This window comes from Typopeltis vanoorti, chromosome 8, assembly GCF_054136105.1.
Source record: "Typopeltis vanoorti isolate ZY-2024b chromosome 8, IOZ_Tvanoo_1.0, whole genome shotgun sequence".
Lineage (NCBI taxonomy): Eukaryota > Metazoa > Arthropoda > Arachnida > Uropygi > Thelyphonidae > Typopeltis > Typopeltis vanoorti.
In genome coordinates, this window is record NC_143556.1 from 19,967,822 (window position 1) to 19,991,652 (window position 23,831).

Below are 23,831 nucleotides of genomic sequence, written 5' to 3' on the forward strand. Positions count from 1 at the left end.
AAATATATATATATATGTATATGTGTGTGTGTGTAGTATACTGATAATTTCAATATATATATAATATATACACAGTATGTATATATATATATATACTTCGTATACTTTGATAGCGACATAAATATTATTTACTCTCGATACCATATGCTTTGTTTTGAAATTATGGGTATGATTTCATCATAACACATTGTTGATATGTAAGCAGAAGCATGTTTTAAAATTAATAACTGATAGTAGTATCCTTCTAACGCGATATACAAGTTCTCCGCTTACAAGAAGGTAAGAATTACATTATTGAATTAAAATAAAATATGCGGGGATTTGCAGGTTAGAAGTATGTATATTTCGAAATTTTTTTATTGTTGTGACCAAATAATTTGACATCGATTTTCAAGAGGATAACATCTCTAGAGGTTTGCGGCATAGACACTGAGGGTACGGTATCAGTTTTGGTTTTAATTTGCGCTGGAGTGCGACATATTACGATACAGAATTCATAAAAGTATGATTTCTGATATCACTCAGGGGAGAAAAAAATATTTTCCTATAAAAATACTGTAAAAAGTTTACATCTCCACAACCTGTTATATGTGTTGGTGTGTTTGCAACTTCATACTTTAGACAGATGATGTTAAAGAAGATAAAATGAGGAGTCGCAAAGCAATAGTTATTACCAGCTGTATTGAAATCAACATGCAGCAAGTGATGACAGAACATTATTGAATTACCCACTTATCAGTAATTGTTTTGCTAAGTCCTCATTGACTAAATGTTTTACAATTTTGACAAAAGAAAAATATAAATAAACTTGTTGGAACTGTACCTCAGGAAATTGATGAAGCCGGGGATTTGGGGAGTGTTAGTGGATAGGGAGTTAAAGTTTAGAAGGCATATTGCAGAAATGGCTAAAGCTGCTCGTTTGATTATTTCGTTACTGAAGAATAGACGAGCAGACAAGCTGGTTATTATACCTCTTTATAGATCCTTGTATGACCCTATCTTAACTACACACTCAGATCTGGTTACTTGGGTTTCTTGGGGATGAGGAAGAAGTAGGGACGATCCAGAGATGAATGACCAAGACAGTAGCATGTCTGTGGAATAAACCTTATTAAATGCAAGTCGAAGATTTGTGGGTTATATAAATTGGTTGACATGCAGAAAAGTGTGATATGATTGAGACATACAAATTACTGTCTTGGTCATTCATTTTTATAGGAAATTTATTCCTATAAAATGTTAACTCAAAAAAACCAACGACAGTAACTTATTATTATGGGCTACTCCATGGACTTGGATCCGCAGACTCATCAAAGGAGGGTTTTTACAAGATTAATACAGAGGAAATTTTTCAGAACAGGTCTGGCAATGGTAGAAGAACTGGAGTCACCATCCTTGGAAACTGAGCAAGAGTGTAGTTAGTAAGAATGTAAAGACAAGATTTTTTGTTTGGAGAGTAGAGAATGGTGGAATAAGTTGCCAGTTTGTTGTGGGTGCCACAACTGTGAGCGAATTCAAAGAAAAGTATGATAGTTACTGTGCCAAAGTTGGATAGTGCTTGACATGATGTTTAGGGCCTCCCTTGATGAGTCTGCGGATCCAAGTCCATGGAGTAGCCCATAATAATAAGTTACTGTCGTTGGTTTTTTTGAGTTAACATTTTATAGGAATAAATTTATTGGCAGTAGCAAGATAGTTGACTGAGAATAATATACTTACCATGGAGTAGAAATGGAATAATTAAAAATAAATCCCCTAATGCCTGTTTTTCCCTAAAGAGAAAATACAGAGCTCCTTTTGCTGGAACCTTTTGAAGACAGGTAGGCAGCCAGTCTCCATCTTTCACTGATAGTGATACTGAGCTATTAATGAATTATTGCTTTTTCATGGGGGGGGGGGAAATAGAGAGTATATAGCTGTGGCCATCTCATGACCCTAAACCCTAAAACTCATACTTTGGAAAGACCTGGGTTCAAATCCTATTTAGGATGTGAAGAACCTTTGTTAGGGTTTTTTTAACTGAAGGTGAGTTAGCTGGTCTCATATGGAAGTGGCAGGGTTTCTCCTCCCCGAAACTGCAGGCTTTTTATCCTGCGAAGTGGGCAAATCGACCATTAGAACACAATGCAGGCCTCATAGTCTGAGTTGCTTCTCTCTTAATTCCAAATAAATCAAACCAGATCTAACACTTGTATTATTGTCTATAATAGTGTGAGTTCTGTGGACAGTTTTTTTAAGATACAGAGTTATAAACCCAATTTTACAGGAGAAAAATATTCTACTTGTTCATGCCACAAAATGACTAACTTGTGAACCAGGGAAAGAAAAGTCTTTAAAAAAGTTCCTCTGTTTGCCAACTAGAATCAATCATATAACAATCTTTCTTCAAGCTGCCTAATGCTAGAGATACAAATGCCATTTCCATAGGGCCATGCAGACACCTGTGCATGGAGAATGTGAAGGATATGGTATTTTTAGAGAAAGAGAGAGGAGTTGGAGGGCAGCAGAGAAGGTGAACAGTGATCATATAATTGATTGCCAGGATAGAGGTTCAGGATGTAAGCAATGGCAAAAATTGAATCTGAGACTGTTATCAGTGGAGAGGAAAGTAGGCAGTGCACAATATATAGTTGAGTGTTGTTATGAGTTTTAGATGCCAAGGAGAAATGAATGAAAACATATAGAAAAAATAATGAATTAATTTTTCTATATGGAAGATTTTAAATATGTCAAAAAGTGACATATAGTAGTGCGATTAAAATTAAATAAAGAAAATTTAACAGTTGTTGGAGTGTATGCCCCCGAAAAAGGAAAAAAAGAAGAAAATTATTACTTTTACAAAGAGTTACAAGAAATATATGAAAAATTAAATAAAACAGACCATATAATTATGGTCTGTTTTATTTAATATATTCCTTGATAATAATTATTGTTGATTATGATTGATGTTACAGAACTGGTTTGAATGCACCAGTTTTCGTCTGATCACTGAAGTTAAGCAAGCCTGAGCACAGTTAATACTTGGGAGGGTGCCCATTTGGCTGCTGCTGGCATTAATTATTTTTGCCAGCCTGGTTAGCCGAATGGTTAGTGTATGCACTCTCCAGCCAAAAGGCTACGGGTTCGAATTCTGCCATGGGCATAGAAGTTTGTGATTGTCTGAAAATTGAATTGTGGTGTTGAGCAGTAGATGGTTGGTGTACATTATGATGGTAGATGCGGTTGGTGGAGACAGAGTTGTAGAGTAGGTACACCCCCCCCCCTCGATGAGTCTTTGGACTCCCTGAAGGTGTCATGTAATAATAATAATAATTATTATTATTATTTGAAAAAAAAAAAAAAAATTTATATAATTATAGCCAGAGATTTAATGCCAGAATAGGAATGAAAAAAAGTAACAACAATATACAAAAATTTGGAGAACCAACAGTAAACAAAAATGGAAAGTGACTCATTGATTATACAATATATAATAATTTAAAAATAATGAATGCATTTTACAAACATAAAAATATACATGGTGTGCAAGAGGACAAAAATCAATAATAGACTACTTTATAGCAAATGTAAAAGCAGCAAACCTCTTCCTAGATATTAAAGTTAGAAGAGGACTAGAAATCGACACAGATCACCATTTAGTGCAGGCAAAACTAAGGTTCCCACCAAACTGGCTACGAAAAATACAAAAAATAAACAAACTAGAGAAACAAAATCTAATTACAAAGTAAGACTACTAAATGATTCAAGTATAAGAAATTTATACCAACAGAGGAAAATGAAGACATTGAGAAAGAATGGAATAATATAAAAGAAATTATTGCATCAGCAGCATATGAAAGTCATCATCATCATCATCATCAAATTCCTGCCATGTACCCTCAAGGGGTGTACAGGATATGACAGTACTACATGAAAAAATTACATCATTACTAACTTCCTATCTACAATTTTCCTCCAAATCAGTCTGTTACTTGTCAAGACTCCAACATTATCAGATCTTATATTTCTATCGTCTAAGGCACTTTGTACCGTATCAATCCACCTATATCTTGGTCTTCCTCTGGGTCGTTTTCCTGCCAACCTGGCAGAGAACACTTGTTTTGCTAATCTTTCCTCTCCCATTCTATTTAAGTGACCATACCATCTGAGATTAGCTCTGCAAACGCATTCCTGGATGCTGACAATGTCAAGTTCTTTCCTAATATCCTCATTTTTAATATGATATTGCCATTGATGCCATCTGTTCATGCCTCTAATCTTTCTCAGGACTCTCATATCTGCGGTCTCTAGTCTTTGGTCAAGTGTTTTACTTCTGACCCAGCTCTCAGATCCATAAGTTAAAATAGGTTTGAACACAGTCTTGTATACAGCTAATTTAGTGTTCCGACTAATTTCTTTCTTATTCCATATGAATTTATTCAATTGACTTCCCACGATACCAGCTTTGCTGATTCTGTTGTCTATTTCTATATTTAGTTTACCATCTTCAGTAAAAATTGTGCCTAAGTAGCTGAAATGTTTTACTTGTTCCACAGGTTCTCCATTCGTTGAAAATTTATTTATCACTAGGTTAGACTATAATAGATTTAGTTTAATCCTTTATCCCAGTGAGAGCAAACAAAGTTTGCGCCTGAAAATATCTTCAGGACTAAATATAGTGTTGTACTATCTTATCCAGTAAGTAGTGCAACACCAAGGCAACTCGTGGCAAAGGTGGAGCAAGCTACCAGGCACTTCTAACCCAGTATCTCCCATAATGCAAAACACATTTCCTATGTGGATATGTATATACTGTTATGCATTAAAGGGATTGGCCATCTACCCAGACTAGTTTCGACCTTTATTGAGGTCTCTTCAGTGGGAGCCAGGCCCAGAGCTGGAGATACCAGGCAGAAGCAGTAGCAAGTCATCTGTGCCTATGGGAGTTGCCAAAAGGTTTATCACCTTTTTTAAAAATTACTCTGGATTTAGAGAAAGATGTTGAAAATTTATTTATCACTAGGTTAGACTATAATAGATTTAGTTTAATCCTTTATCCCAGTGAGAGCAAACAAAGTTTGCGCCTGAAAATATCTTCAGGACTAAATATAGTGTTGTACTATCTTATCCAGTAAGTAGTGCAACACCAAGGCAACTCGTGGCAAAGGTGGAGCAAGCTACCAGGCACTTCTAACCTAGTGATAAATAAATTTTCAACATCTTTCTCTAAATCCAGAGTAATTTTTAAAAAAGGTGATAAACCTTTTGGCAACTCCCATAGGCACAGATGACTTGCTACTGCTTCTGCCTGGTATCTCCAGCTCTGGGCCTGGCTCCCACTGAAGAGACCTCAATAAAGGTCGAAACTAGTCTGGGTAGATGGCCAATCCCTTTAATGCATAACAGTATATACATATCCACATAGGAAATGTGTTTTGCATTATGGGAGATACTGGGTTAGAAGTGCCTGGTAGCTTGCTCCACCTTTGCCACGAGTTGCCTTGGTGTTGCACTACTTACTGGATAAGATAGTACAACACTATATTTAGTCCTGAAGATATTTTCAGGCGCAAACTTTGTTTGCTCTCACTGGGATAAAGGATTAAACTAAATCTATTATAGGTTCTCCATTCACAACACAGTTGACATTTTCAATGATTCTGCCTATTTTCATTGTCTTTGTCTTTTTATTGCTGACCTTCATACCATATCTATTACAACATATTATATCTATTACAAAAAAAAAAAAAAAAAAAATTACATATGTGAAATAAAAACAATAATTGAAAATAAAAAGCTGGCTTTTAAAAGATGGTTAAGTAGCAAAAATCAAGAAGATTAAATTGAATATAAAAAAAAAAAAAGACGAGCAATAGCCAAAAGAGAAACCAGAAAGAGACAGAGAAAGTTGGGAAAAATTTGTATCATATCTAGAAAATGAATACAAAATAAGACCCAGTGCGTACAAAATACTAAAACACATGAATGCAGATACAAAAGAAACTGCAAATATAAATTGTGAAATAGATGTAAAAGAATTCTTGGATTACTTTACAAATCTTGGGATGGATAATACTGGCATCAAAAATAATTACACCAGAAACTTACAAAATACCTTAAATGATATGATAACAATGAAAGAATTAAAGGACAACCTAAATAAAATAAAAAATTTCAAATCAGCAGGAGAAGATGGGATAAATTCCAAACTGTATAAATTTGGTGGAAAAAAATTTCATCAAAGATTATTAAAATTTTTAAATAAAATATGTGCAAATGGACAAATGCCAATATAATGGAATACAAGCATAGTAATACCTATATTTAAAAAAAGGGATAAAACAAAACCTGCTAACTACAGAGGTATTAGTTTATTGAATACATGCTACAAAATATATAGCAGAATACTTAATGAAAAACTTAAAATATTCAGTGAAAAATTATTATTAGAATATCAAAATGGATTTAGAAAAGGACGCTCTACAGTGGATGCAGCGTTCTGCTTAAAACTACTTATAGAAAAAAGAAGAGAATTTAATTTGGAAATCTTTTTTTTATAGATTACGAAAAAGCATTTGACGAAGTAAAAAGATATATACTGTTTGATATATTACAAAGAATAAATATACCTAATGTTTTACTACATGCAATATTGAATATATTCAAAGATAATGAAATAAAACTAAAATGAATGAAAAATGTCTGAAAAACAATCTATAAACCAAGGAGTAAGACAGGGATGCCCTCTCTCTCCAACACTTTTCAATATTTACATTAATGAAATATTAATACAATGGAACACCTTAAACAATCCAGATATAGAAATTTCCCGGAATAACAAAATAAATACGCTATTATTTGCAGATCATCGAGTAATAATATCAGATAAGGAAGACAATTTACAAAGAGCAATATACATGGATGGTCTGAAACGTTCTCAGCCTAACAATGAAAAACCGAATTTTAATTTCAAAATTATTTTTATTTTTCAACATACTCTTCCTTAAGACTAATACATTTATTCCAGCGATGCTCCAGCGCCATTATCCCTTAACTGTAGTGGTTCTCAGTAAAATCTGCAAAATATCCCTCTGCAGCTGCAATCATCTATTGATTCGAAGAAAAATGCTGACCAGTGAGGAAGAGTTTTAGTTTTGGGAAGAGATAAAAGTCGGAGTCAAATCTGAGGAAAAGGGTAGATGTTCCTTCAATTCATAGTGCAAATCCCTTAATTTTCCCATTGCCAAAACACTTTTGTGGGCAGGTGCATTGTCCTGATGAAAGGTGATTTTTTTTCTTCTGCAAACCGGGTCTTTTTTCATGAATTTGTTCATCTAGTCTGGTTAAAAGATCGGAATAATATTCCCCGGGTATTGTTTTACCCCTTTTCAAGATAATTAATAAACAAAATTTGGTCTGTTTTATTTCAGCATCCCAAAACACTGATGCCATGATCTTCCCTGCTGATGGAACCGACTTTGTCTTCTTTGGTACTGAACAGCTGGCTTCTGTCTGCTGTTTTGACTACTGTTTGGATTCTAGTGTGTAATGGTGAATCTAAGTCTCATGCACAGTAATAAATTGATGCACAAAATCAGTTTTATTACTGTTAAAATGTTCCAAGCACTGTTCAAAGATTTTCATGCGAGTGTGTTTTTTGATCTGCTGTGAGCAAGCACAGCACCCATCTTGTGCAAAGCTTTTTCATTTGCAATTCTTCATGCAAAGTATATCCTACATGTTCTTTTGAAATGCCTATAGTCTCTGCAATTTCACTCACTTTGACTCATCGGTCATCCGATACCATATTATCATGCACTGAACAATAATTTCTGGTGTTGTTACACTTTTTGGACTTGCTTCACGTGGATCATCTTCAAGGCTGGTACGGCCACGTTTAAACCCGGCAGCCCATTTTTTGATTGTCGAAAATGAAGGAGATGAATGCCCATAAACTTTTATGAACTTTGAATGAATTTCTTTTGGTGTTAAACCTTCTTTTACAAAGAATTTTATAACCTCATGATACTGAATTTTATCCATTTCAAGGGATACAGGCAACACTTTTGCTTCAGACAGCTATATAAAACAAACTATTTGATAGAATGACTTGCAATTTCACATCGATGCTTATGACAGATGTACCAACTTTGAAAAAAAAATGCCGTTTATGGTTGAGGCCAAGAACTTTTCAGACCACCCACGTATAATTTAAACGTTACAGTATAAAGTTTGGAATGAAATTTTCCATAGATAAAACTAAAACAATGGCCAGTTAGAAGTAAAATAATTATTAATAATAAAATAATAGAACAGATAAATACTTTCAGTTATCTTGGATGTGAAATATCATGTGAAGGAGAAAAAGACATAAAATTAAAAACTTAAATTTTTACAGATTATAGTCCTAATAAATAGACCATTCAATCCAAATATAGTACAGAAAGAAACACGCTTGAAAATATACAATACTTTAGCCGTGCCCACATTATTATATAGCAGTGAAATTTGAGCAATAAACAAACAAGATAAACAAAGAATAAAAACAATGAAATTAGATTTATGAGAAGAACTACAAAATACACATTATTAGACCAAAAAAGGAAAGAAGACATTTTAAAAAAACTAAAAATAAAATCAATAGAAGAAAAACTAAACAATTATAAACAAAAATGGATAGAACATATAAACTGAATGGCCAACACCTGATGTTCTAAACAATTACTGTTATATAAGCCAGTTGGAAAGAGATGGCGGGGTTGACCTCAAAAAAGGATATTGGATGGATAATGAGACCCGAACAGACCAATATGGTCTATGCTCGTAATTAGCATGACAAAGATGATGATGACGAAAAACATAAATTTTTGATAGAATAAAATGCTATATCTGAAGTTGCTGAGGGATTATTACCTTCAATGATATGAATCAGATGATATGGCCATTTCACCATTTTGGAACAGGGATCATAGAAAGTTAATATTGATCTTGGTGGTGACCAAGCATATGAATTTTTTTTCCCATCAGTCCACAGAGTTAGTTAACTTAGGCTCATTAATTTATCATTATTATTATTACCCTAAGACCCCATGGAGTCAAAGCCTCATCTAGGATGTCCCTTTGTCATATACACTGCTCATCATACCCTGCCTTAAATACATTCAAATTTTCAGACACCACACTCTCAAACAAGGCATTGCAATCATTCACAACTCTGCATGCAAAAAAACCTTCTATTATTCACACCCTCCTTATACTTTGTGGGAGATCAGGAGAGAACAAGTTCATAAAATGGTGGGAGATCAGGAGAGAACAAGAGGTCATCCAGGGATGACCTCTTGTTCTCTCCTGATCTCCCACCATTTTATGAAACCCTCTTAAACTTTGATCCTATAACAGCCCCTTACCAACTTATATGTCTTTATCATATCACTCTTCTTCCTCCTATTCACTAGACTGTAAATTGCATGTTCTCAACCTTTTCTCATATTCTGCATTTCAGAGATCATAGACTACCTTTGTCAATTATCTCCGGACCCTTTCCATCATCTCTTTGTTCTTTTGAAAACTAGGTGACCAAATCTGTGCACAGTAGTCTATGTGTGGCCTAATCAAACTTTATACAATGGAACAAGCTCCTTACTTCAAGTCAGGAGCTAGTGCACTAGCTCCTCCACATCATTCCCAGAATTTGATGTGTTGTACTTGCAATTTTGTCAGTGTGTCCTCTAAATTTTAGATCCTTATCCACCTTCGCCCCAAAATCTCTTATTTCCTCCACCTCCAACAATATATCCTTACTAAGAAATTCTACATCCCATCTTTGGTTCCCAAATTTTAAAGCCTTACATTTCACAACATGGAATTGTCATCCCCACTCCCATTCCTGTTCACTTAATTTATAGAAGCCTTCTTCTAAGGCCAGAAGGCTCTACTTCTCATAGTTCTTCCCAACTTTGCAACATCTGCAAACAACTGAATATCCCTACCCAAATCTTCCCCAATATCATTAACATACAGGTTAAACAGTGGCCCTAAACACAGATTCCCGAGGCACACCACTATTCACTTTCTCTTCTGGGATATTGTTTCTCCTCCTCCCCCTACACACACACACACACACACACACACACACACACACACAACTTGCTGATACATATCAGATAGCCAATTTCCAATCCAGTGCACTAGTCTAATATCCAGCCCCATCCACTCTAGTTTGTTGGGAGTTTATTTTGCACTTGATTAGACTATAATAAATTTAGTTTAATCCTTTATCCAAGTGTGAGCAAACAAAGTTTGCGCCTGAAAATATCTTCAGGACTGTAGCAAGGTGGCAACTCAGAGGAAAGGTGGACCAAGCTCTCATCACTCCTTGTCTCCGTATCTCCCACCATGCAAAACACATGTCCTTGCGGACATGTATAATACTATGTCCTTCCCACATGTATATTGTGGGAAGGGCCACTACCCAGACCGGTTTCGACCTTTATTGAGATCTCGTCAGTGGGAGGCAGACCCAGAAGTTGTGACACTAAGGCAGAGTTGCCAACAGTTGCACCACCTTGCTACATCCTAAAGATATTTTCAGGTGCAAACTTTGTTTGTTCACACATGGATAAAGGATTAAACTAAATTTATTATACTCTAGTTTGACTATCAACTTATCATGCATTAATCTGTCAAAAGCCTTTGCAAAATCTAAGTATGCTACTGTGTATCAATCTCTTTAGTCCAGTGAAGCTGTCACCTTCACTATGTGTTTGCTAAAGGGAAATAAAACATGATCTTCCTTTAGCAAACACATGCTGTCCATCAAAGATAACACCATTGTTGTCAACCCAATTCTGGAATTTGTGGTTCTTACTAACCTCTCCAACACTTTAAACACCTCAACTGACACACAGATAGGCCTATGATTTGATGCTTCAGGTCTGTCACCTCCCTTATGAAGTGGCACAATATTGCCTTCCTCTCACTCCTTTGGAACTTGACCACTGCAAGACTCATATTACATAAATGTTTCAAGGCAGCTGCCAACTCCTTAGCACCTTCCTTCAAACATGGAAGGTTATTAACATCAAGTTTGCTTAATTCCCTATATACTCCTTGCTCACTTGCAGTCAGTTTCTCCTCCTCATCATCAATTGCTCTCAAACTCTCAATGATGTCACATTCACAAGAATGAAAGACCTTTATGAACTGCTCATTGAATATTTCAACTATATTCTCTGCCACAGTGGTCTTATACCATTTTCTCCAATGTCATTCTTCCATAATCATTCTTTTTTTTTTTTTTTTTTTTTTTTTTTTGCCGATTACACATCGAAAGAACTCCCTAGGATTCTTTTTGGCTTCATTAGCTAACTGCTGCTCATACTTCACTTTCACTACCTTATTTAACCTTCTGATCCTTGGAATACATTTAGACATTGCTTCTACTAGACATTTCTTGAATATCACTCAAGCTGCATTGATCTCCTTTCCAGCCAACTCCTAATTCCATGCTATACCTGCAAGCAATTATTTGAGAGATGTAAATGTAATAACAGAGAAGTAAAAAGTTAATTTAAAACAATATAGCATGACATGTAAAACTGCAGGTGAGGGGTAGCATGCAGAAATTTTGTGAAGGAATTAAATCAAATTTGCCAAGAAATTATGTTTTTGTTTAATCCTTTATCCAAATGTAAACAAACAAACTTGGCATGTGAAGTAACTTCATAACTAGGATACTTGTATATAGCAGCTTTGGGAAGGGTCACTAATGAGACCAGTTTCAACTTTATTGAGTTCTCATCAGTGGGAGCCAGACCCCAAAGAGATATACAAGTAATGCAGAAGTCATATATTTTCCATATACAAGTAAGTGAAAAGGTGTATAGTTTTAAAATACTCTGGATTAGTGATAGCTACAGAAAGATTTTTCACTTGGTTATAATTTAAAAACTTGCCAAGAAATTATATTCTTGTTGATAGAAGCAATGTTCAATTGCAATCTTATAGTTAGGAAAATAAGCTGGTAATTAAATTAACAAATAAGATCATAAATAAAAAATTGCATTTGAAGAAAATTTTGTGGAGGGATCATATTGTGCAGAGGACATAGTGGAATTGTTCAATGAACACTTTATTGGAGTATTTCATCCTAGAGGAGTCAGTTTTAATGTTAGAGGGATAGGACTGGTTCGAGGTCTGGAGGTACAGGAGGAGAGTGTGTTTCAGATACTGAGTACTCTGGATGTCAGTAAAGCTGTGGGACTGGATGGTATTTCACCACGAGTTTTGAGAGAATGTGCTAGGGAATTGACAGTGCCTTTAACATGGCTTTTCAATGAGAGTCTGGCTTTGGCAAAAGTACCCAGGGAATGGAAGGAAGGTAAGATAGTGCCATTGCATAAGGGTGGTAACAGACTGGAAGTGTCTAATTATAGGCCAGTCTGTATGTCATCAGTAGTTAAGATCTTGGAGAAAGTAGTGAGGGACCGTATACAGCATTGGGCAGATGAGGGTAATGTTATCTGTGAGAATCAACATGGATTTGTGAAAGGACGCTCTTGTTTTAGCAATATGCTAGCCTTTTATAATAAAGTTTCAAGAACATTAGATGAGGGAAAGGCATATACTGCAATTTTCTTAGACTTGGCGAAGGCATTTGACAGGGTGCCACATGATAAGCTGATATTTAAGTTGCAGCACATGGGTCTGGATGTCAGATTGGTCAACTGGATTCAGGATTGGCTGTCTGATAGGTATCAGAGTTATGTATGGTGGAGCAGTTTCCAGGAGGCAGAGGTTTACAAGTGGGGTCCCACAGGGCTCAGTACTAGGACCTATATTGTTTAACCTTTATATCAATGACATAGCCAGTGGATTGCAGGGGGATATTCAGTTGTTTACGGATGATGCGAAGCTGGGAAGGATTATTAGTAATAGTGCAGATGTGGTAGCCCTGCAAGAGGATTTAAATAAGCTAGATAGATGGGCAAATGAATGGGGGTGTCAGTTTCATGCAGCAAAATGTAAGGTCTTGAGGTTTGGGAAACATCGATGGGATGCTGCATACTCTATGGGAGGAGTTATACTGGAGGAAGTAGGGGAGACAAGAGATCTGGGGTTGATAATTGATAGAAACCTGAAGTTTAGGGGACATATTGCAAAGGTGGTGAAGGTAACACAGAGGATTGCTGCTATTATGAGAAGGACACTGACCTGCAGAGATAAGAGGGTTATCATTCCGTTGTATAAGTCTCTGATCAGACCACACTTGGACTGTTGTTCTCAGATTTGGTCCCCAGGATTTGAAGGGGATAAATTAACTGTGGAAAGGATATAAAGACGGATGACAAAGATGGTTTCAGGACTGTACAAGGATAGTTATGAGGATCGGCTGAGAGAATGTGGACTGCAGAGTTTGGTGGATAGAAGAAGGAGAGGTGATATGATTGAGACTTTTAAACTGTTGAGAGGTGGTTACAGGGTTGACACTGGGGAGTTCTTTCGCTTGGTTGAACAGCGGCAAGGAGTGATGACAAGAGGCCATCCCTGGACGTTACGAAAGGAAACTGAGCAAGAGGGTAAGGAGTGGTTTCTTTGTGTGGAGGGTGGTTGAGCCGTGGAATGCATTGCCTGATGGAGTGGTGGGAGCGAGAACGGTCAGTGAGTTTAAAGAGTGGTAAGATAAACTTTGTGTTTCTCAGGGGGGGACCTCCCCTCGATGAGTCTTGACAGACTTTATGTCTTAGGAAGGACCTCCCTCGATGAGTCTTTTGACTCCTTGGAGGCCTGAATAATAATACTAATAATAATAATAATATACGTAAGTGCTGTAAAGTGCAGGCCAGAAGAGTGATAAATATGTTAAAAAGTTAATTCTAGTAAATTTTTCCTTTATAAAGCTAGTCAAAGGAAGAATGATTGTAAAAGGATAGATTAATTAGGTTATATTATCCAGGCAGAAATGATATGGCACACCTGCCAATGAAAAAAACTAGAAGAGAGGTGAATGAGTTAGAGGTTCCGATGATATTTCAAAATCTATTTTCTAATGTGGCAGAATTATGTTAGCAAATATGTTCATGGAATGTACAGGAAACAACTAAAAATATCTTGTCCTTTCTTCACTTTCTATGGGAGCCAGAAAAATAAAATGAAATAAAAACCATGGAAGATTTTTTACATGGCAGGGCCAAAGGAGATGCAGAAAATTGTCAGTATCAGTTGTCATTAATAAAATTACTTTATATGGAAACTACATAAGAAATATATAGAGCATTTAATGCAAAACCCTCATGATGAATATATTATCACATCATTGGAGTGAACACACAACAAATGAATACTTGCATGAAGTAAGAATGGGATAAAAAATAAATGCAATAGCAAAAAATATCAAAGCTTATTCAGTATTGAAGCTACCCCACTCCTTCAACAAGAAATCTGATTTAGATGACTAATATAAAGTTTTTAATTTAAATTAAAAAGACATACATGATTGTATATTTTTAGAAGGTAAGGATAACAAGATATTTAGCCAAAACATATGTAAGATGTGTATATAATTATTATTATTATTTGACACCTCCAGGGAGTCCAAAGACTCATCGAGGGAGGGCACCTGCTGTACAATTTTGTCTCTACCACTCAATCCACTAATTATGCCAACACCACCACTAGTATTTCCACAGCCAATCACGAACATCCATGCCCAGGGAGGGATTCAAACCCGCAGCCTTTTGACTGGAGAGCGAATATGCTAACCACCATAATGATGTATAATAGGGTAAAATTATGTGTATATAGTGATATATGATATGTATATATAATGATGATGTAACATTACATTACTGTATGTTAACTATATGCATATTGTAACATGCTCAAGCTGTTGCTCTTAGGTTAACCTATGATTATTCAAAATTGTGTATTATGATAAAATTTAATAAAGTGAAAATTTTATTTTAAAGAAATACAAAAAAAAAAGAGAGAGGAAGTTGTTGAGAATGAGGCTCAGTTATATGAACTTAAATATGTATATTCAATAATCGGAAATGCAGCTTAAATAAAATCAGTAAACATGGAAGATGATGAATCTGATTGACTGTCAATTTTGAAAGATTGAGAATTAAAATTATAAAAACTAAAAATTAAAGATCAGAAAGGAACAAAAACTATTAAAGTATATACAGGACCATCAACATTATGGTTTGCTGTCTGTTTTGTTTTGTGGGAATCAGTGTTATGTGATAAATAAACAGCGACCAAAGGACTATGAGCTCTCTGTGGTTTAAGATTATAAATTAAGAGCTATCTTAAACCATGTGGCAAGTTAGTAATCAGTTTTGCACTGTTTATCATCTGATGAAGATTACCACAATTATATACCTTATTACTTTTTTTCATTCCTTGTCTTTAATTTTTAATTTTCATAATTTTAATTCTTACTCCATGAAAATGCATAGCCCATTTGATTCCTCATCTTCTTTTTTTTTATTGGTTTTATTTATGTTTCCTTTTCACCTGCAGAATATACAAACCTTGTGGATGAGTTGCAAGTGATGAAGAAATGCATTAGCAAATAAAGATGGGTGCGAAATGAGCAATCATAATGGGGACATTATCTGAACATTGATTGCACAACAGTAAAAAAATCTCATGGTAAGAATGAAACTGAATTTATTTATTTGAGCCGTTACAAGGCACCCTCCTCAAATAGTATGTAACAGAAGTAACTCAAGGTCAAAGAGTGTTACATCTGTGTGTAAAAACTCACTTCTCCCCTAAGAACTATAATAGATGCCATAGATTCCCTATGCTATTAATTAGCAAAACAGCTAGCAAGCTCCCCCCACTGGTGTTACACCTGATATATTAGGAATATAGTATTCTCAGCCATCATGGTGTAACATGAAGAATAAATATCATAAATTAAAACCCCTGCATAAAAAAAAAAATGAATTATTTAATGGAAAATTTCTTGCATCCAGTAAAAAGTATAAAATGTAAGGGTTGTTGTTAAAGTAGCTGATAAAGGAAGGAATGTATTAATATTGTAATATGACTTAAAATAAGGAATTCTAACTAAATAAGTAGCTAACAAAGGAAAGTATAGATTAATATTGTAATACGATTAAAAATGAGAGAGTTAAGTAAATAAGTAGAAATGGGGGAGTCATAAAATACATTATGTGAGAGATTAAGTTATTAAGTAGAATTCATAGAAAAAGTTTGAAAGGGGATTAAGTCAGGCCAGCACAAGAAAAGCAAAGCTATCACTTAGGGCCGATCCCCGGATTGAAACATTGAGAACGGGCTTGCCGATCAAATGACGTTTGGCGAGAAAACGCCACCCTAATTGGTCGATGATTAAAAAACAAGTAGAAGGAGGAGAAAGGAAGTAAGAAATGGTGCCGTTAGGAGAGCAGCTATAAAAGGGTTGGTAACCCCCTGGAAAAAAACCCTTTTGGATAGTCGCTTTTGGCCTTGGAGTTTGGTTTTGGTTCCGGTGGAGTTCACGGGGTTTTCCTAAGTGGCGACAGGGGTGATATCTCCTCGTCACAACACGGAAACGAAAGCGAGCGGGATTTCGATTTCCGTTTTCCCGAGTAGGAAGCAAAGAAAAAATTGCCATTGAGTTCTAGAAAAGCAGGGATCTTCGACGTTTCAACTACGCAAAGCAGAGAGCTGTAAAGAGATCGATGTCCTCGTTGCTAATAGTAGAGCAAATATATGTGTGTTAAAGTATTCCAGAGTTACGAGAAGTTATACTAGAGGTTCGCTTGGAAAAGAATAAAGGCCCATACGAAAAGCTCAAGAAAGGTACTGTAAATCATAACCTATGTTAGCTAGAAATTTGTCTGTGAAAAGTATCGTGATTCCAATACAGAACTGTTGAAGTTATACTAGGACTTTAGTATATGATAGAATGTGTTATGTGTAGATTGACTAGTGTTAAAGATTTGTGAATGATTAAGAGTCCTAAGGTATTTTTGCATGTCTATTATATTGCACAAGATATTTAAATGACATAATTGTGTGTTAGTGCAAATAACGGAATAGCGTGAATTAAGTAATTACGTATCCTAAGAATTGAATGCCTAATGTAATGTATAAAATAATTGAAATGTCACAAGTATGTGTTAGCAGTGAATGATTTGTTAATCTACTTCAGTATGAATAATCAGATAGTGTGAATTGATCTAATTTGTTCACATCAGGTGAATTTATGAATTAATGTGTATGGTGGCATAATCACAAATAGCCATATTGCTTGTAATAATTTAATGTTAGTCTATAAGTATTTTAGTTTAGTATTTGAATTGTACCATGTTTAGAAACTTAATAAACCTTTTGTTCAGTGATAAAAGAGTTGTCTGATGTTGCTAATCCAATGCACCGCTTAAAATCATCGTACCTAATCACGCGGAAAAATTTAATGTTGAGGGAAGAGATTAAGAGTCACGACTGCAATAATATTTAAATACTAAGAGATATATTCGAGATTGACTTTCTCCCTATTTATGACAACATAAATGGTGCAGTTGATAACCACTTGAAAATATTGTACTTAGTCACGCGGAAAATTTAAGTTGAGAATCGAGTTAAGTGTCACGACTGCATTAGTTACACTTTCAGATATATTTGAGTTCTTTCTCCTTGTTTATGTATATAATATCCTAAACTAAATATCCCAAAAGGCACAGTATAAATACAAATATTAGGGGTACTACGGGGAGCAATAACTTAGATATTGGTATAAGTTTTGGTAAAATCTCGGGCATAGAAGTTAGAAGAATATAGATAAAAGGAATTTGTAAGATTAGAGTAGAAATCGTAAATTGGGACACAACACTGGTCATACCACATCATAAATAAAAATATCTGTTTTAAGACTCTTCTATTGAGAATTTAACATTAAATAATACAGATATTTTGGTTAGCCTTGACATCACTTCACTGGTAACCAGTATTCCCATAAACGACACCTTATCACTTATTAAAAAAAAAAAAAAAGGTTTGTCCTCCTGATATCACAAATCTCTTTTCCTATGCCATCCATTCTGGATTTTTCTCTTGAAGTACAAAATTTAAAAACAGATAGAGCTATATGGCTTCTCCCCTCTCGCCCTTCCCTTACCAATTTTTGAAAAACAAGTTCTTGATGCAGCCCCTCTCAAACCTTCTATCTGGTTACAATATGTGGATGATGTGTTTTCTAATCAGCCTCATTACCCAGACACACATTAGACTCTTTCTATCTCACCTCAGTAGTATTCACCCTAAAATCCAGTTCATTCACTATGGATAAGGAAACTAATAATAGTTTAGCTTTTAATCTTGGTAACACGCCTACCCAACGATAACGTGGCCTTTTCAGTATACAGGAAACCCACTCACACACACACCCTTTCAACAACATGATATTATTAAAACCTTAACCAATAGAACCTATATTGGTTCTATGTACTTCTTTGCATGGAGTACATAGAACCAATATAGGAAAACAATTTAGAAAATATAGAAAACATAGAAACATAGAAAACAATTTCCAGCAATTGTCTCTTCCTCCTCCCATTCTATGAAAAATCTCCTCTATGTCAACCAGATAACAACCCCTGACTAGCTTATGTCTCAATCATATCCCACCCCCTCCTATTAACGAGGCTTAACAGTTTACATTCTCTCTATCTGTCCTTGTCTTCCACATTCCAAATACCACTGATCATCTTTGTAAATCTTCTTTGGACTCTTTCTAACATATCCTCATTGTCATGAAAACTCGCTGACCAAATCTGTGCACAATAATCGATATGAGGCTTGATCAAGGCCTTATACAATGACACTTGTTTCTGCATGTCAGGGTCCTCTGCATTATTGCCATTATCCAATGTGTCGTCTTCACAACTTTGTGCAATTTACTCCATTAAGCCTCTGACATGAGTGTTACATCTGATCATAGTATCAAAGGGGGAACGTAACTATTCTGCCTCTGGTTGGTAACAGTGATCATGCAATAATAACTTGGGAAGTGGGTATGTTTATAAAAGTTCCATTCAGAAAAGATTACATGCTGAACTACAAAGCAGGAAATTATGACCTGAGGAGTATGCTGGGTTCTGCTCCATGGTATGTTGTTTTATGAGAAACATTTAAAAAAATACTTAAATGATGCAAGATTGGAATGTTTATCCCTATAGTTCGAAGAATAAATAGGGTAAAAGTGAAATGGATCTGTAATGTTATTATGCAAGAGATTCTCTGCATTATTGCCATTATCCATTCATTCATAAGAAAAAAGTGATGTGGAAGACATACCATGTACATAAGGATGATGTCAGTTATGAAACTATTGTATGAAAAGCTAAGTCTGAGTATAATAAGAAACTGTCTGTAAGCTAAAGACAACCCAAAAGAATTCTTTCCTTCTTCTCTGAGTAAAGGGAAGAATAAATATGAAAGAATAACTACTGAATACAGAAGAGATTGTTCAACTAATGAGTGCCCATCTTTCTAAAATCTATCAAACCTGGTATATGCAACATTGCACTCACTGCTACCTCTTCATAGGTTGAAGAAACTTGGTTGCATGGAGGAGGAGATAATAAAGCTGTTGCACACTGAATTACAATTCGGCAATATGGACTGATGGGATATCAGCCTGGTTGCTAAAAGAGTGTTCAGCTGAACTGGCTGTTCATTTGACTCTGCTGTGTAATTTGAGTCTCAAGAACAGAGAGTGGAAAGAATGCGTGGTAATCCCATTGCACAAGGGTTGTGCAAAGACTGATGTATCTAACCATGACCACTTCAGATATACTTATCAGTATCTCTGGAGCAGTGGTGAAGATTTTGGAAAAGTTGGTTAGAACTTGCACACAGAAATGGGTTGGTGGAGAATATGTAGTTTGCAACAAACAGAATGGGCTTACTAATGGAAGGTCATGTTTGAGCACTTACTCACATTCTATAATATAATGTTACTGTTGAGTTAGACAAGGGGGAATTGATACAACATGATACTTTTGAACTTTGCTAAGCCTTTAACTGAACGGAACATGGAATGCATAAATTAGAAAATATGGGATTGGATTGTAAAATATTAGCATGGATAAGAGGATAGGTGATTGATAGATATCAAAAAGTGGTATATTGGGGATGTGAGTCTGCAAACTTTAAGGTAACTAGTGGTGTACTACAAGGATAAGTTCATGGTTGTTATTTAATGTATACATTAATGACATTGAGAATGTGACAGGAAACATACAGCTATTTACTGATAATGATGATGATGATGCAGAGATAGGCAGGGTAATCAGGAATGGCTAGTATGCAGTACTCACATGTGATTTGCAGAATGATTTGAATAGGCTAGAATTGTGAGCATATGAAAATTGGCTGTCAGTTCAGTATTAGCAAACATAAAGTCTTGCATGCACATTGGTGTGATGAGATATCCATCGTCACATTATATTGGTGGAATTATGCCAGCAAAAACTGATCAAGCTAGAGATCTTGGAGTTTTAGTAGATAGGAAGTTTAAGGGCCATATAACAAAGACTACAAATACAACTCAGAGGATAATTGCAGTCCTGAAACGAACCTTGCATGAAGGGATAAAGAAGTCATTTTGCCTCTTTATAAGGCCTTGATAAGACCTCAGTTGGACTATTGTGTACAGGTCCGGTCTCTGTTTTCCGTGGTGATTCTGATATACAGTGGAGAGGATGTTTAAAATGATATCAGCATTGTGGACCCGCAGACACTAGCAAATAGGAGATAAGAGGAGTGATATGAATGGGACTTCTGAACTTCTGAAAGGGTCTTACAGGTTATTAGTTGATGGAATTTTTCATTTGTTGGAGTGGAGAATGAATGCCATCAAGATGGCAGGTGAGCTAGATTTTTCTCTCATAGAGTAGTGCCTGATTGGAATGGATTGGTAGTGTGAATGAATTCAAGAACAGGTCTGACAGCTGGTGATAAAATGTGACCTTCCTCAGTGAGTTACCCACTCCCTGGAGATCTCTTTTAATAATAATATTTAAGTTCACATAACTGAGCTTCATTTGCGATACCTCTTTCTCTTACTGTATGTTCTCAATGAAGTTTGGCTTCAAATACTTGCCATTCCTACCTTCTACAAATACAGTATACAAATATGCAAAAATATACATTATAGTAATAATATTTAGATACTTTTTTCAGTAACTATCTGGTCTTGTGTGGTGGTGTTCTGGTTTTTCCTCCCAAAAACTAGATTTTCATTCCACAAATAGACAGACTGTCCAGAAGAACATCCTCAGTTTAGCATTGTAACCTTAGCTTCTTTGGCAGTAATTCGAAATGACCGCAACCAGTTTTGCAGTGTAATTAATTATGCCTGCTAGGAACAGCTATGCCATATAGTTGATTAAAGCATTCCATTCAGTGGTAGAATTCTTTAATCCAAAATGCTACATAGAGAGAGATTCAGTGGTTGGAATCCAAATGTTTTCCAAGATAAATAATGCTTTGGTCTGCTCATTTCTCTAACATATGTATTTTTATACTGTTGCAATTATCTGACAAAATTTTATTTAAATTCCACACAGTTTCCTGTATTCTTTAAAGGGAACAGCATGAATTTAATTTTATTTACAATTTTACTTGAGTAAAGTCAGCCATAGGTGTTCTACCACCCCTGGAACAAATGAGTACAAAAATGACTATGCAACGTGAGTGCAATTTTTGAGGTTTCAACCCTGAAACCTTTGATACAAATGTAGTTGCCAACCTTGAATGGGTTGTTAATTACATAACATAAGGGTAATTGTGAATCCACAGAAGAGTTTATGGCATTGGTCAGTTGACTTGGCCACAAATTATTGGTATAAGTAAGATTTGGTTTACAGAAGATGATAGGAATAATTGATTAAAGACAGAATTGAGGAATAGGTGGATAAGACTGTGATACTCTATGGTAGGTAGTTCCCTTAAGCAATAGACTCATTTTATAATAGTGACAGCTGATTTTGATAAGGGAAATGGCTACATCATGATGCTGCTGGATTTTGCAAAAGTGCTTGTCAGAATATTGCTCAGAAAACTGTTATGTAAAATTGGAGCAATTGGGAATGGATATGAAAGCTAATGTCATGGATAATGTGTTCGTGTGTGTGGGGGGAAGCTGACTCAGACACCAGAGAGTAGTATATGATGGAATAGAATCCAGGAGAATGAGGGTGAGTAGTGGGGTGCCTCAGTACTCTAGAATGATTTGAGAGGCAATTATTCTGTCGCTGATGCAAAACTGAGGACAGTAATTAATAAAGGTTATGTAGAGATCTTGCTGATCTCTACATAAATTGGAAATAAATTGGCAGTGTGGGCAAAGGATAATGGTTGTCAGTTTAATATAGCAGAGTTTAAGGTTATGATACTGTGTATTACATTGATGGTACTGAACTGCAGGAAGTTGATGTGACTAGGAATTTGGGGATGATGGGAGTTGAAGTTTAGAGGGCATATTGCAAAAGTGGCCAAAATAGCTCAACAAATGACTTGGATGTTGAAGAAAAGAACACATTGATAGTTAGTGATAGAGAGGTTATTATCCTTCTTTATAAGACTATAATTTCTAAATCTTAACTGTTGCAGATTTAGTTGCTAGTTTTTGCAGCATGAGGTGGTGGAGGCAGGGGTGTGCCAGTAGTGTATGGCACCTGTGTGCAAAACTTTAGTTGGCTCCCCTATACTCCTCCCCCCAATAAAAAAAAACTTTATAAAAACATTATTTTTAATATTTGATGCCGATAAAGTGAGTGCTTCATTTTGAATTTTATCTCCTAAATAGGAATGCATATTTTTAAAGTCAGGATCATTAGCACACATCGCGTGTGTTCCGATATAAAAGGATTAAACTTTTCTAACATCTCAATGCACTTTAAAAATTTCCATTGTTGCGATCATAAAGTTTATTACTTTTACCACAAAGAGCTAGATTTTGTTTGCCTAAAAACTGTACTAGGCCTGTGTAGCTCAGTGGAAGTGGCACTTGAGTCCTCTGCGCTTGGTCGCTCGAAGTTAGACTTGAGTTCAAGTCTAGTCGCTGACTGAAGGAACTTTTTCTAAGCCTTTCTTCGACCGATTCTCGAGTGAGTCGAACTCTGGCACAGGCAAGTGGGTTTTTCCTCACATAAACTCAAGAAAATCGACCGTAGTACTCACATTATTTCAGACAGTAAGATATCTTGTTAGGGTTAGGTACCAGGAGATGGCAGCACTTGTTTGCCAGCCTCTTCATTGGTGGCTGCTATAATTAGTGATAGACATGGGCCAGCTATCTCTGATTGGCTACCAGGAGAGATTGAACTGCCCACTCAATTTCCAAAAGCTAGATAGGCTATAAAGGCCTCGCCTACTCACTATAAGGGAATAAAAGGCGTTAGCTGTTTTTTTTTTGTTTTTTTTTTAAAAAACTGTACTCAAAAATTATTTGTTTTATAACTTCATACCAACGTTTCCTTTCATTATCTAAACTGTTTGTTGCAAATGATCAATACAAGTTTTATTTTTTAAGGATGTAATTAATTCTGTCCATTTTTTGTAATTGTTCAAAATATTTAAATTTTTCTCATGATGATTTAGGTACATTGCAAGATGTTGCCTATATTCTGCTGATAACAGCAGAATATAGAATAAAGTTAAAAACTGCAGCAGATTTTCTTATATATGTTTAGAGCAAATGCAAGCATGAACAAGATTAAACAAATTCAAACGCACGTCATCCTGTAAACAGCAATCTCATGCAAGTTCAAGTTTTTACTTGTTTACTCTAAACTACTTGTTAGAATTAGAATCAGAATAAAATAAGA

General features: G+C 35.5%; 1 protein-coding gene across 6 annotated transcripts in view; it reads left to right on the forward strand.

Moving 5' to 3' along the window:
* The first annotated feature begins 146 nt into the window (after positions 1-146).
* LOC150103803 (exonuclease mut-7 homolog) overlaps positions 147-23,831 on the forward strand; it is a 317,319-nt gene continuing 293,634 nt past the window's right edge. For 4 of the 6 annotated variants that reach the window (XM_090396544.1, XM_090396548.1, XM_090396547.1 and 1 more), the window contains exon 1: positions 14,737-14,751. In XM_090396544.1, the coding sequence (XP_090252670.1) occupies positions 14,747-14,751 (5 nt within the window). In that variant the 5' untranslated portion in view covers positions 14,737-14,746. Of the gene's footprint in view, positions 280-14,566; positions 14,762-23,831 lie in introns of those variants that run through there. The other 2 variants (XM_090396545.1, XM_090396546.1) reach the window with 2 other exon arrangements.